At 38.0% G+C, this 15212-nt stretch overlaps 2 protein-coding genes across 3 annotated transcripts in view; one reads left to right on the top strand and one right to left on the bottom strand.

Moving 5' to 3' along the window:
• The window catches only part of GTF2E2 (general transcription factor IIE, polypeptide 2, beta 34kDa), a 101911-nt gene that overhangs the window by 75231 nt on the left and 11468 nt on the right, over positions 1 to 15212 (bottom strand). For both annotated transcript variants that reach the window (XM_011977730.1, XM_011977731.1), the window contains exon 3: positions 926 to 1017. In XM_011977730.1, coding sequence (XP_011833120.1) covers positions 926 to 1017 — 92 coding nt within the window. The remainder of the gene's footprint in view (positions 1 to 925; positions 1018 to 15212) is intronic.
• Positions 4493 to 14332, top strand: SMIM18 (small integral membrane protein 18). The gene is made up of 3 exons (XM_011977729.1): positions 4493 to 4532; positions 12849 to 12938; positions 13652 to 14332. Exon 3 carries the CDS (start codon positions 13689 to 13691, stop codon positions 13974 to 13976), a length of 288 nt encoding a protein of 95 aa, XP_011833119.1. The 5' UTR covers positions 4493 to 4532; positions 12849 to 12938; positions 13652 to 13688; the 3' UTR covers positions 13977 to 14332.

Genomic DNA, 15212 nt, shown 5'->3' with positions numbered 1-15212 from the left:
CGGAGCTTGCAGTGAGCTGAGATCCGGCCACTGCACTCCAGCCTGGGCGACAGAGCGAGACTCCGTCTCAAAAAAAAAAAAAAAAAAGATTCAAAGTTTTGGTTGGGCATAGTGGCTTATGCCTGTAAGCCAAACACTTTGGGAGGCTGAGGTGGGAAAATCACATGAGCTTAGGAGTTCGAGACCAGCCTGGGCAACACAGTGAGACTTCGTCTCTTCTAAAAATAAGAAAATTAGCCAGGCATGGTGGTGCATGCCTGTAGTCCCAGTTACTCGGGAGGCTGAGTCAGGAGGATCACTTGACAACAGGAGTTCAAGGCTGCAGTGAGCGACGATCGTGCCACTGCACTCCAGCCTGGGTAACGGAGCAAGACTTTCTCAAAAAAAAAAAAAAAGATTGAAAGTAAAGCCAAAATCTTACATGATCAAAACTTAGTATTCAAAAAATACTAAATCTTCTACCAAAACATTAAATTCTAATTCTTTTGTGGGTCAATGTTTTTCTAAGACTTAATTTTCTCCTCCAAGATACAGAGAAGCCATCACACCATCTGCCCGAACTATGTACTTCTTACTTCTCACATCAATGGAAGCAATATCCTGAAAAATCAATCACATTCTCCCATTGGTTTTGCCAGACGGTATTCATTAAGAGGTGATATATCTACTGCCTAGGTACACTCTAACTAAGTGAAATGGTGAGCTTAAATTGTACCCTTGAGTTAATGCAGATTAAATATACCTTGGTAACTTGCCACAATGCCAAATTAATATAAGGTATAATTGGCATACAATAAAACGCACATATTGAAAATGCACAATTTTCATAAATTTTGGTGTATACAGAAATTTAACTTCTGAAAATCCTAATCCCCTTCTTTTGCCAAAAAGTTAAATAGGACTTTTATTTGAGAAAAGTACTTACCTTCATGTAATTCACAATCTTAGCAAGAACGCCAAACTTATATCCAGAGCTTCCTGACAGAGCTTTCAAGTTAAATGATCCATTGCTATGATCTGGAAATGAAGTTCAAAATAACATCGTTATATTATACGTGATTATGACTCTTGAGCAGCTAAGATAATTTTAATGCTGATAACATATTTCTTGAGTTTTTCATCTAGTATATTCTACCCCGTAAAATTTTGGTGAAAAATACAAAATCTTTGAGTATATACATTAAACTACAATTTTCTCACTAAGGGTAGAAACAAAGTATAAATCACTTAAAAGCACCAAAACACAATTATTTTATAAGTATCTTTATCACATTCTTTTTTATTATATTTTTTGAGACAGGGTCGCATTCCCATTGCCCAGGCTGGAGTTCAACGGCACAATCACAGCTCAATGCACCTTCGACTTCCCAGGCTCAGGTGATTCTCCCACCTCAGCCTTCTGAGAGGCTGGGATTACAGGTGCACACCATCATGCCTGGCTAATTTTTGTATTTTTTTGTAGAGATGGGGTTTTGCCATGTTGCCCAGGCTGGTCTCAAACTCTTGGGCTCAAGAGATTCACCCACTTCAGCCTCCCAAAGTGCTGGGATTACAGGTGTGAGCCACCGCACCGGGCCCCTTTCCCCTTTATCTCATTCTTATCTTAATTCTGATTAGACTCGCTCCATAATCAGAAGTACAGTTTATTAAACAAGCGAACAATACAAACCTCAATCCCATTAATAAAGCTAACACTAGGAGTCGATTACTTCTGAGGGATGAAAAGTTAAATTATTACATCAATTTCTGCTTACCAATTTAAGACCAAAAAAAAAGGAATTAATGGAAATAAATAGAAAAAAAGATACTGCAATTATTTTAAAGTAAACTTTACAGATAAATTAGGAATAAAAAGCCATAGGCACTGTCACTGCATAAACAGGGATGCTTACTTTAAAAAGCATCACAGCACTGCCCACCCACTTTGAGAAACATCCCCCTCTCCTTCTCTATCTGGTGTGGAAAAACCTGTAGAAAAAAATCATTTGTTTCAGAACATCTATCACTTTGTTGCATTCTTATAGGCAGAAATCCTAATGTCACCATGCATCACAAACGCATTCCATTAGTCATAAGCAGGAACAGTAAAAAATCCATCATAAATACTAGAAAAACATTTTAGAAGTACACATTCTATTACCTAGGCATGAGATCAGATATTATAAAGTTCCCATGTGGCTGATCCACAAAGAGAGCGGTTAAGTAAAAGGGGAGGGGAGAACCAATCTCTGGCACCAGATTGGTAATAATAATTTAAACAAAAGATTGCATTAGAACCACCACAAGTCAAATGTAACAATTGTCAGAGATCCAAAAGAACAGTTTCTAGATGGCAATATAATAATCCTTTGAGATTAGTGAAGTCTTTATTGAGTATGCTTTTTTGAGACTAAAATGAAAATTCATTTGCAATTTTCCTTTAAAACTAACTTTGTTACAATCTTAATTAATTGGCATACTGAAGTCTACCATGTTTCCAAAAGTAACAATAACATTAAGAATGCCTTAAAGTTGGGAGGCGGAGGTGGGCAGATCATGAGGTCAGGAAATCAAGACCATCCTAGCCAACACGGTGAAACCCTGTCTCTACTAAAAATACAAAAATTAGCTGGGCATAATGGCACACACCTGTAGTCTCAGCTACTCGGGAGAATCACTTGAACCGGAGAGTTGGAGGTTGCAGTGAGCCGAAACAGCGCCACTGCATTCCAGCCTGGTGACAGAGCGAGACTCTGTCTCAAAAAAAAAAAAAAAAAGAATGCCTTACAGGTACTTTTCCATAAACTATTTCAATTATGAAATAATACCTACGTAGTTCATTTTCCAAAGGTGTTCAGCATATCTGTAATAATAAAAGTAACTTTATTATCAGCTAAACACCATGGTAAATACTCATATGTAATCCCTCCCAAAAATCCAACTTAAGAAGTATTACTGTCCCCTTTTAAACACAACAAAATTGAGGGTAGTAAGCAGCAAAGTAGATTCAAATCCAGTGTAAACTCTGTGATAAACAGCCTTTACACACAGATTATTCCATCTGAAACTGGCCATTTTGTCCAAGTACAGAAATCTGTGACTGCACAATTAATGTTTCCTTGTTTAAATTTAGTAAAATAATATTAAGCTTACCCCATACTGTACACAACTGGGAAGACCATGAAAAAAGAGATGATAATATATTAAGGACAAACACCACACAAACGGCCAATTATGAATCACATACAGTTGTGCTTATGAGACATGATGCTTATGTCTCTAGTATCTACTACTAACTTAATGTCAAGCTTAGTAAACACTCAATAAATATTTGTTGAATGAATGACTATAATACAGATATTTCCATGACTTCCTTTATGGCCCCAGAAACTAATGTGCCAGATTATTTTATTTATTTTATTTTATTTTGTTTTATTTTATTTTACTTTATTTGAGATGGAGTCTCTGTCGCCCAGGCTGGAGTGCAGTGGCACAATCTCAACTCACTGCAATCTCTGCCGTCTGGGTTCAAGCAATTCTCCTGCCTCAGCCTCCTGAGTAGCTGGGATTACAGGCGCCTGCTGCCGTGCCTGGCTAATTTTTGTAGTTTTGGTAGAGACAGGGTTTCACCATCTTGGCCAGGCTGGTCTTGAACTCCTGACCCTGTGATTCACCTGACTCAGCCTTTCAAAGTGCTGGGATTACAGGCATGGGCCACTGCACCCAGCCTTCATCTGTAATTTTAAAAAGCAAGTCTACATAGCATGTACCTGGTCTGCTGCTGTTGTAACAGCCACTCCCATAATTAAAAACCTTCATTCTGTTGTGCTTAGACCACAACTCTAAATAATACACAGTAACTAAAAATACTCTTGTCTCTAAAGAGCCAACCTAGAGATCACTTTGCCATCTACATTTTAGAGACTATTTTTTGAAGGCAGGTAGTGTATTTACCTAAATGAGCCCTTTTCCAACTTGCAGGGCTAAAAGTCAATTCTTTCCCTTCATAATTCCTCCTAAATCAAACCACCACATGGAAATAACCACTTCCAGAGGGCAAAAATTATATATGGAACAAGTAATGAAAGAAAAGGAAGAACAAGAAAATAAAAATATATGAGATTTTAAGCACACTTCCTGAAGGAAATATCAGGCTGGCAAACCTGGACTGTTTGTTTCCTAGGTTACTACCTCTCCCGACATTACCTTCCAGCCCTAGCACTGAAGTACTCACTGAAGGATCTGAAATTTTATAATGAAAAACTAAAGAATCATCAATTTGTTAGTAACTCACAAATTCCTATATAGGAATTTAGATTAAGAACAAAAAAATAAAGGAGAAGGGATGACAGTTGATACCCCAGACAGTTCTATTCAAGTTTATGAATGATTTACTCTTAAGGGTGGCAGGACTTAATGCAAATGAACATAGAGGAAACTGTCAGCTCCATTGTGGTTCGACCAATAGAAGCACAGCTCCATCTTGGCTGTGCACTAGACTGCATTACAAACAGACGATACCATCGCCTCAACAGCATCCTCTCAGACAAGAGGTAGGTTTATATGATCTTTTTTATTTAGTGGTACATGTCCTTATGATGCAATAGGAAAATATTTTACCCTGAAAAATCAACCAGAAAGCTTTGCTACTACTAAATATCAAGAAAAAGCAATGTATTCGTTTCACTGCTTGGTAGGATTTTATTATGAAAATATGAAGACTGCCTTGTGCTATTTGATAAGCACCCTTACCATCTGTGCCTTAATGGAAAATTCATTACATTTTACATGAACCTGATTTATACCCAGACCTTACAGTAAACCACAGCTTTTTATTTTAACTGGTTACTTGCTAATTTCATTTTCTCTGAGAGATTTCATTTCTGCAGTTTGGTCTGTCTTAACAAAGGATTTTTCTTAAAGAAAAACCTAGACCAAAAGCGAATCCCAGACTAAAGCTTTCTGATTCTATGTGCAAATGATATTGGCTGCTAAAAAACAGTTACTTATGAGAAACTTTGTTACATTTTTTAGAATATGAGAATATACTCCAAAATTATTTTTATTTTACTTTGAACGTAGATGCAGAGAATGCTAAGAAATTATCACAATTTTTATATAAAAGACCATAAAAGGTATCGCAAAATGGGCTGCATTATACTACAACCAAACAGATAATTTATACAGCTTCAGACTTCCTTAACATTTTAATTAAAATAATTCTTCACTGTGAAATTTACCTCTCATAATATACAAGTCATGCTATTAAACAAAAACCTTCTTAAATAGCCTTTCATTTTTGATATCAATTTATCACACCATTTAAATATAATGTTGCAGTCATTCTTAAACTGATCTTCAAAATAAATACAAAGTAAGCCCTTTTGATAAGCTGCATTTTAAAACAAAAATATGTCTTAAGAAGAACCGGTTAAGAAAGGAGAGTAAGTACCTTTCTAGGTAACAAGATTATCTTCGTGGCTCAGAGCAATCGTTCATGTCTATTAAAAATTAGTATCAACTGCTGACCAAATTTCTAATTTTATACTATTCAAGCATTAAATTTAGTTATTTACTAGATGTTAGAACTCCAGGACACATACTATATCTGACCTAAAGAGCCAACTTCTGCCCTTTTACCTTGCCAGTAAGTTTATTTAATCTTTAAAGGGTTTGGTTTTTTTTCTTCATAATTTCTATTACTTTTCTTAGTCGGCATTCAGCTAGCCTGAGCAAAGTATCCCCTGCAAAATCCAGAGGTTGCTGTAACAAGATATTAGATCTGTCCACGTTCAGCACAGTGGGGTTAATTACCTAGAAACCATTTGTGCTTGCTACAGAAAGTACACAAGCACCAAAGAAAAGTCTCAGATAAAATAAAAATAACTTTGTCAAATAAAACAGTTAACTTACAACTCAAATTTCAGGTAAACTGTAAACAGAAACCCCTACCACCCACATTGTTTCAACACTCTTATCATCAGCCTACATTTTGCTATGAATATGTCTATTGTTAGCACAGATGGAGACTCATTGCTGTTTCACCAAACTGACTAGAGACATGGCCTAAGTTCCAGAGCTTAAATTAAGTGAGTTGCTCTATATTTACAGGCTATTACAATTAATTGATCACATTTCAAAGTGATATGCTTAAAAGCACTTGAGAATTCAATTCAAAGGCTTTTACCATAAATACAGCAAAAGCATAATTTTATACTCATCTGGCAACCCAAAGATTCCAGAACAGTTCCAAGTCCCATCCCCATCAACACTCCACTAGGGCCTTTGGAAATGGGAGAAAACATATCAAAATTAACATAAAACAAAACTAAAACACATACACTAAAAAAAATTATGTGATTTACTTTAAAGCTCCCCATTCCTGTAATCAAATTATAAAGCATGGGTAGGGAAGTATAGAAAAAGACTGTTTTACTTTTTTAAAAAAAAACACGATTTTCTCTTGTTTTTCATAAAGAATGTTTATAGCATTTGCTTAATATAAACTTACATTTTAATTTCAAAACTAAGTCTCAGGATAGGAGAAAATCCTAATGATATATTTCTCTTTTTTGGCGGGGGGGACAGAGTCTCACTCTATTGCCCAAGCTAGAGTGCTACAGTGCAGTGGCATAATCGTGGCTCACTGCAACCTCTGCCACCCAGGTTCATGAGATTCTCCTGCCTTGGCCACCTGAGAAGCTGTGATTACACACGCCTGCCATCACAACCGCTAATTTTTGTGTTTTTAGTAGGGATGGAGCTTCGCCATGTTGGTCAGGCCAGTCTTGAACTTATAACCTCAGGTGATCTGCCCACCTCAGCCTCCCAGAGTGCTAGGACTACAGGCCTAATGGTATATTTCTTTCTGCATGCTTAATTATGCCTAATCCATGAAAGTAAGATTTAGCCTTTACCCTAAATTAAACATAAAAAATTACTAGAGCTCTACCATACTTTGAAAGACGTGCCACACTAAATTTAAGGTGGTAAATGACTCCATATTACAGTGTTTACTTTTTTCAGATATGCCCAGAAGCTAACAAACAATGTTTTGAGCCGTTCAGTTATCAATACACTCACAAGACAAATCATCATCATTTACAACATAAACCTGACCTATACACTTTCTTAAACTGCTTCTACACTTCCAGCAAAGCATATAAGTGCCTTTGGAGGTGGCCTATGGTGTTACCCATAGTCATTACCACAAGCGTAATTTGTTTTGTTTTGGTTTTTTTTCCTGAGACAGGGACTCACTCCCAACGCCCTGCTTTTAAATCTCTATGTTTCCTCCTGAGACAGGGACTCACTCTATCACTCAGGCTGGAGTGCAGTGGAGAAATCACAGCTCGCTACAACCTTAACCTCCTAGGCTCAAGCTATCCTCCCACCTGAGCCTCCCAAGTAGCTGAGACTACAGGCGCAGGTTATCATGCCCAGCTAATTTTTATTTTTGTAGAGACAGGGCCTCCCCACATTGCCCAGGCTGGTCTCAAACTCCTGGGCTTGGCCAGGCACGGTGGCTCACGCCTGTAATCCAAGCACTTTTGGGAAGCCAAGGTGGGTGGATTACCTGAGGTGAGGAGTTCAAGACCACCCTGGCCAACACGGTGAAACCCCATCTCTACTAAAAATACAAAAATTAGCTGGGCGTGATGGTACACATCTGTAATCCCAGCTACTCAGGAGGCTGAGGCAGGAGAATCACTTGAACCGGGAGGCAGAGGTTGCAATGAGTTAAGATTGTGCCGCTGCACTCCAGCCTGGGTAACAGAGCCAGACTCTGTTTCAAACCAAAAGCAAACTCCTGGGCTCAAGTGATCCTCCTGCCTCAGTCTCCCAAAGTGCTGAGGTTACAGGCATGAGCCACTGCATCCGGCCAAGCATAATTATTATAAGCATTTTTATGTGTGAATAAAGTATACAGTCTAATAAGAATGACAGTGTTTCCTAATCCCAATTTGAATTTTTTGGAACCCAGAATACTCAATAAATGCATTAAATAGATACATAAACAACAGGCTTTAAGTGAAAGCAGGTTTATTAAGAAAGCAAAGGAATACTCAGCAGTACTTTATAAGTTTTATTAGGCTAAAGTTTTGTATTATAGTGCATCAAATAAGTCAATATTGATAGTTGATTTAACTAGATGTGTTACATTTTGAAAGCACAAAGGGGTTTTATCTTTTTGAATTAAAGGAGAAAAGCCAAAAAAAAAAAAAAAGGAAAGGAATCAAAGAATGGTTTCTCCATACTACTCCATATTGTTGGCTAACAACAGACTTTTAAGAGAGCCAAGAATAAGGAATAGTACTTTTTATTTCTCCTTTTAAAAATAGATGATTTGTTTAGGTTTCAAATAAATAATATATTCAAATGGTTGAAAAAAACAAAAGAACACAAGGTACAGGTTAAGAAGCCTCAAACATATCCCAGTGCCTCACTCTCCTCCCTATGGATCCCCAGCCACACCATCATTGTGATTAATTTCTTGTAGGTCTTTCCAAGATTTCTGTACAGATATAAGCAAATAAGAGTATATATTTCCCCTTTTCCTATATACATTGTCCTACACCTTGTTTTTTTCACTTAAGAACATATCCTACATATCTTTCCTAAAACTCAGTTACCTATGATTCAATTGTGTGGATATACCATATTAATTTAACCAGAAGAATAGTTCATTAATGGACACAAGTTAACCTCAAATAACTGAATTTAGTTATGTATCTGTCTGCCTTCCTGACTGCCTCTTTCTATTTTTGAGGCCAGGGGACCTGAAAATATTTTAAGCAGTTCACTTGTACCTCAAAAGTAGATAAGATATCTTTTTTTTTTTTTTTTTTGGAGATGGAGTTTCACTCCACGCTGGAGTGCAATGGCACAATCTTGGCTCACCGCAATCTCCGCCATCCGGATTCAAGCGATTCTCCTGCCTCAGCCTCCCAAGTAGCTGGGATTACAGGCATGCACCACCATGCCCAGCTAATTTTATATTTTTAGTAGAGACTGGGTTTCTCCATGTTGGTCAGGCTGGTCTCAAACTCCTGACCTCAGGTGATCCGCCCGCCTTAGCCCCGCAAAGTGCTAGGATTACAAGTGTGAGCCACTGTGCCCGGCCCATTCTAAAATTCCATTTTGAAATGGCAACTTGATCTTTATAAGTTCTCCCCAAAAGTCAATACAAACAAAAAAGGTCTACTCACAATAAATTAAAATACAAAGTAATGACTTCAGCATAATTTCAACCAGATACAAGTTATAGATTTATATAGCCAATTTCTAGAAGAAAAGAAAAAACACTAAAGGGATATTATGTTAAGGAGACACAACTGAGAGGCACTTTTATTTATTTAAAATTGCTGCTGGGCGTGGTGGCTCACGCCTGTAATCCCAGCACTTTGGGAGGCCGAGGCACGCGGATCACGAGGTCAGGAGATCGAGACCATCCTGGCTAACAAGGTGAAACCCCGTCTCTACTAAAAATACAAAAAAAATTTAGCCAGGTGTGGTGGCAGGCGCCTGTAGTCCCAGCTACACAGGAGGCTGAGGCGGGAGAATGGCATGAACCTGGGGGGCGGAGCTTGCAGTGAGCCGAGATCACGCCACTGCACTCCAGCCTGGGCGACAGAGCGAGACTCCGTTTCAAAAATAAAAATAAAAATAAAATTGCTATAATAAGGCCAGGTGTGGTGGCTCACGTGGGTAGATCACATGAAGTCAGGAGTTCGAGTCTAGCCTGGCCAACATGGTAAATCCCTGTCTCTAGTAAAAATACAAAAATTAGCCAGGCATGGTGGTAGGTGCCTGTAATCCCAGCTACTAGGAAGGCTGAAGCAGGAGAATCACTTGAAACCAGGAGGCAGAGGTTGCAGTGAGCCGAGATTGCACCATTGCACTCCAGCCTGGGCAACACAGTGAGACTCCGTCTAAAAAATAAATAAATAAAAAATGACTATAATAATGTTACTTAAATCAATAGTAAACATTTTAAATTAACATTAACTTCACCAATAAGGCAGATTAAACTAATCTGAGAGGCAGAATGTAGGAACTGCTTCTCTCTAGTCTCTTTTCTCTATCATCCTTCTCCTCGCAGTTACTTCTAATGCCAGGTTTAGAAGAGAAGGATTCAAAAGAAATTTCCAGATTTTAAAAAGGGTTCGACCTGGAAGGCCTTAACAGAAAGTCTAAGGAATATTTCCATAAATGCTGGGGTGATCCTCAACTAGCCCAGGTAAAGTGACTGGACAGACGCCCAAGCAATTCCTTCTGCTCTTTGCCCACCCACACAAGTGCAGCGCACTGGGTTTCCCGAAAGGTCTGTTCTTCTCCCTCTCACTCTCATTAACTCTGTTCTTCAAAAATGACCTGAAACTCATTTACACTTAAGTAAAAATAATGTGTGCTACCCCTCACAGGAATATCTGTACTTTGGCAGTGCTAAAAATCTTAAAGGATCTCCAAAAGCTGAGCATTTTTAAGGCATTTGAATGTGGGCATGTATGCATGACACTACTCTATTGGGGAAGCTGGGTCAAAGAGGACCTAACTTCTGTCTCCATTTAAATAAGTTTCTGGGCAGGCGTGATGGCTCACGCCTGTAATCCCAGCACTTGGGAGACCAAGGTGGGTACGTCACCTGGAGTCAGGAGTTCAAGACTAGCCTGGCCAACATGGTGAAACCCCATTTCTACTAAAAATACCAAAAAAAAAAAAAATTGCTGTGCATGGTGGCAGGCACCTGTAATCCCAGCTACTTCAGGAGGCTGAGGCAGGAGAATCGTTTGAACCTGGGAGGGGAAGGTTGCAGTGAGCCGAGATCACGCCACGGCACTCCAGCCTGAGCAACAAGACTGAAACTCTGTCTCAAAAAAATAAAAATAAGTTTCTACGAGTTAATCGAATATTTGTGTGCATGCTGATGAGAATTAGAGGCAGCAACAAGCCAGAAGTTGAAGGGGCTGTAGCCTATTAGGATATTCACATTACACAAGGGGTACCGCTTGTATCATATTCTACATGAATGGCACCCCACAACACAATATAAATGGTGCTCCCTGGAACTGTGCAAGGTAGCATCCCTACTTTCTATAAGAAGTACTCTGAAGAAGAAATACAAAGGATAAAAGGATAAGTTTTGAAACGCTGAGTATAGTCTGAAAAAACTGTAATGTAATAGGAAGTTACACATCTCTGTTCCACACCATGTATTTCTGCATGATCCTGAACTAGAAGAAGCAACTGATTCTATTACTGCCCATCAGTTTGTCTCTAACTTCAAGACAAAGGGTCACCAAGTACGATAAAACAGGATTCTTAAATCCAAAAGAAAACATGTATTTAAGTCTTTACTCTGGCTCAGATCATCACTTTAACCTTCAAAATGCAGGAAAAAAGGAAGGAGGCAAGTCCATCCAGAGGTGAAGTGATTCACAAAGTAAACCTAAGAAAACAAAAACCTTAGAAAACATAATTTTATCAACCCAAAATTTTTTATTTATTAAGAAAACAAAGAAATTTAAGGAATTATATTGTCATGGCTTTGAGTTTGGGGTGTGACAATAATACTGTGGTTATGTTTAAAAATAGAGTCCTCACCATTGGGAGATACATACCGAAATATTTCTAGGTGAATGATGTCTTGAATTTGCTTTAAAAAAGCCAATGGGGTGGAAGCAAACGGGTAGAGGTAGAGATGGGCCAAGAGTTGATGAATGAAGTTGAATTATAAGTACATGGGAGGCCGGGGACACAGTGGCTCCCGCCTTGTAATCTCAGCACTTTAGGAGGCCAAGGAAGGTGGATCACAAGGTCAGGAGTTCGAGACCAGCCTGACCAACATGGTGAAACCCCATCTCTACTAAAAATACAAAAATTAGCCGGGCATGGTGGTGTGCACCTGTAACCCCAGCTACTCAGGAGGCTGAGGCAGCAGAATCACTTGAACCCAGGAGGTAGAGGTTGTAGTGAGCTGAGATCGCATCATTGCACTCCAGCCTGGGGGACAGGCCGAGACTCTGTCTCAAAAAAAAAAAAAAAAAAGTACATGGGATACTCTGGTTTCTCTTCAGATCATACAAATCTCTCACCCTTTACTAAAGATTTCTTTGAAGAGGAACAATTCTAAGTCTTAACCCAATTTTTGAGGCCCTGTATCTACAAGGCTAGTAAGAAAAAAAAAAATAAAGTACATGGGGTTCATACTACTTTGTAGTTTTCGTTAAATGAAACACTCTCACACACAAGGTATCTCCAGAATTTACAAAAATATTTGGTACACATTAGGTAATCAATAAGCATTTGTTATAAAAATAAAATCCTGTTTACAACTAAGTAGTAAAGAAAAAGCATACAGAATGACAATCGATAAATTATTGAAGTGGAACTACATTTTTTCTCTTATTTCCAAAATGTTCTTAGTGCACAGGTTATTTTATAGTTTTTAAAACCTAAGTGTTAAAATATTTGTCAGAGATCAAGATAGTAAAAACTAATTTAGTTCCTCATTACTGTAGTTCCATACTAACAAATCTTTGATTCTAACAGTCCCCATATAAGAGCTAACAAGTACCAGGTCAACAAGAGCTAAACTTAATTCAAGAACACTGAAACTTGAACTCACTAGCTTATTTTGTGAAATGGAACAATAATTTAATAACTGATACCTTTGGGAGGGCTGAATTTGTCTGTTTTTAAAAATATTTATGTCTATGGGTCACTTAGGTATACGAAACACTTAAGACTAACATCTGCAACCCCAAGATTAGGGTCTTTTCACAGACAACTCTAAGCTAAAATTTTATTATCCTCATTCTGAAAACTGGCATTATTTGGCTTTTCTTTCTCTACTATTTTTCACTCAGCCACTATTTCCTGATTCAGATCAACAGATAAACTGTCATCAAAGTTTAAAGGAGGGGAAACAGGAGACAGAAATACACTGAACCAAAAAGGTAAGAAGAATTCACAAGGCTAATGATAAAAGCTTTTCCAGGGGCAGTTTGAAGAACATAACCTTAAAACGCCAAGATTTGTTGTAGATAATAGCTCACTGACCACTACTTTAATCAAGTTTTAAATCAATTCAGCTGCCTTTTCCCCTTCCATTAGCAGTTAATTTCTGTATAAGAATTTTTTTTTTTTTTTTTTTGAGACAAGGTTTCATTCCCATTGTCCAGGCTAGAGTGCAGCGGCACGATCTTGGCTCACCACAACCTGTGCCTCCCTGGCTCAAGCAATCTTCCTGGCTTAGCCTCCCAAGCAGCTGGGACTACAGGCACGCACCACCATGCCTGGCTAATTTTTGTATGTTTTGTAGAGACGGGTTTCTCCATGTTGACCAGGCTGGTCTTGAACTCCTGGGCTCAAGTGATCTGCCTACCTCGCTCTCCCAAAGTGCTGGGATTACAGGCGTGAGCCACCATGTCTGGCCTGAATCTTAAATATATATATATTCATCTAGCAAATAATATACATTAAAAAACAGGGTATGGTTTACTAAGTACGTTGGCCCAGATATACAAAAAAATTCAAAATGACCATTTAGGCATTAATTAAGGAAGATTCATCTTGCCTATACAAATTTACTAAGAAATCTTACTACTGAGATTTGAATTAATAGATCTGTAGTTTGCTTACATAAATTCATTTTCTACCTTTTTTATAGATTCAAAAGAGCAATATAAGAAGTGGAATCTCTAAGAATGGCTTCCAGCCTCTGGAATGAAACCACTACCTCTGTTTATCAGTACCTTGGTTTTCAAGTTCAAAAAATTTACCCTTTCCATGACAACTGGAACACTGCCTGTTTTGTCATCCTGCTTTTATTTATATTTACAGTGGTATCTTTAGTGGTGCTGGCTTTCCTTTATGAAGTGCTTGACTGCTGCTGCTGTGTAAAAAACAAAACCGTGAAAGACTTGAAAAGTGAACCCAACCCTCTTAGAAGCATGATGGACAACATCAGAAAACGTGAAACTGAAGTGGTCTAACACTCTACAGAAGATGAACAAAATCTCTGAAAGCAGCTCAACCTCTTACGAGAAAAAAAAATCTTCTGAAGCCAACTGTTGCTACAAAACAAATTCTGACTGAAAAGTTAAAAGATTTCTAGTACAAGGGGAAAAACAAGTTAAATATGCACTGTTTCTGTGTGTAGCCATGTCATTAAATATACAGTAAAACTTCAAAAATGTGAATTTATCAATCTGTTTAATACTGACACTTCGAAAACTGGATAAAAGATTCCTAGAGTTCAATATTAAACAGCAAAAGAAAGGTAAGCTGGAAAACACAAGCAAGGCTAATGATGCTAAGATAATTTTATACCTAACCAATTCACGTAGACCAAAAAATAGTGTGTTGGTAACAAAAATGCTATTTAAAATGTGTTTCTAAGCTCAAAGTAAAATACTTCCACTTATATATATATTTGCATAAAATTCTCACAAAACTAACTGACTGTTTAGTTAGAAATGCATGATATAGGAAAGGCCTAGTCTATTTTCAAACTAAAACTTACTACTACACCCCTTCATTTCCTGAGTTTGTTCTTTCATTTTACCTCTCTTATTTATACCTCAAAGGCTAAGATAACCAAGGCAGAAAGACTAAAAAAAAAAAAAAAAAAAAGGTCAAAATACCAAAAAAAAAAAAAAAGAAAGTCAAAAGATAGGGCCACTCAACACCTGTTGAGAAATATGGTAGTTTTATTTCTTTGAATTCCAAGGGCTATATATTTTGTGACCCCCTAACACTATTTTGCTATCACCCATGAGCAAACCAAAGCATGCTCTTAACCACTATACTACCCCTAAGTCAGATATGCCACTCCTGGAAATGTATCCTGAGCACTTAGTTCAAATATAAAAAGCTCAAAGTACAAAGATTTTTACGACAGCATTACTCAAAATAACAAAAAATGGAAAATAGTTAACTAAGTCTTTAACTAAATGTGGCACATCGACTTAATGAATTATTAAAAAGCAACTGAAGGCCGGGCACAGTGGCTCATGTCTGTAATCCCAGCACTTTGGAAGGCCAAGGCGGATCGATCACAAGGTCAGGAGTTCGAGACCAGCCTGGCCAAGATGGTGAAACTCCGTCTATACTAAAAATACAGAAATTAGCCAGGCGCAGTGGGGGGCACCTATAATCCCAGCTACTTGGGAGGCTGAGGCAGGAGAACTGCTTGAACCCAGGAGGCAGAGGTTGCAGTGAGCCAAGAT

Source organism: Mandrillus leucophaeus, unplaced genomic scaffold (assembly GCF_000951045.1).
Source record: "Mandrillus leucophaeus isolate KB7577 unplaced genomic scaffold, Mleu.le_1.0 Scaffold183, whole genome shotgun sequence".
NCBI classification, from domain to species: Eukaryota; Metazoa; Chordata; class Mammalia; order Primates; family Cercopithecidae; genus Mandrillus; species Mandrillus leucophaeus.
The sequence above is the reverse complement of the archived record's forward strand: the minus strand, read 5'-3'. Positions and strand labels throughout refer to the sequence as shown.

Excerpts from the sequence above, each read along its gene's own strand:
- SMIM18 (XM_011977729.1), top strand. The coding sequence starts at position 13,689 with ATGGCTTCCAGCCTCTGGAATGAAACCACTACCTCTGTTTATCAGTAC.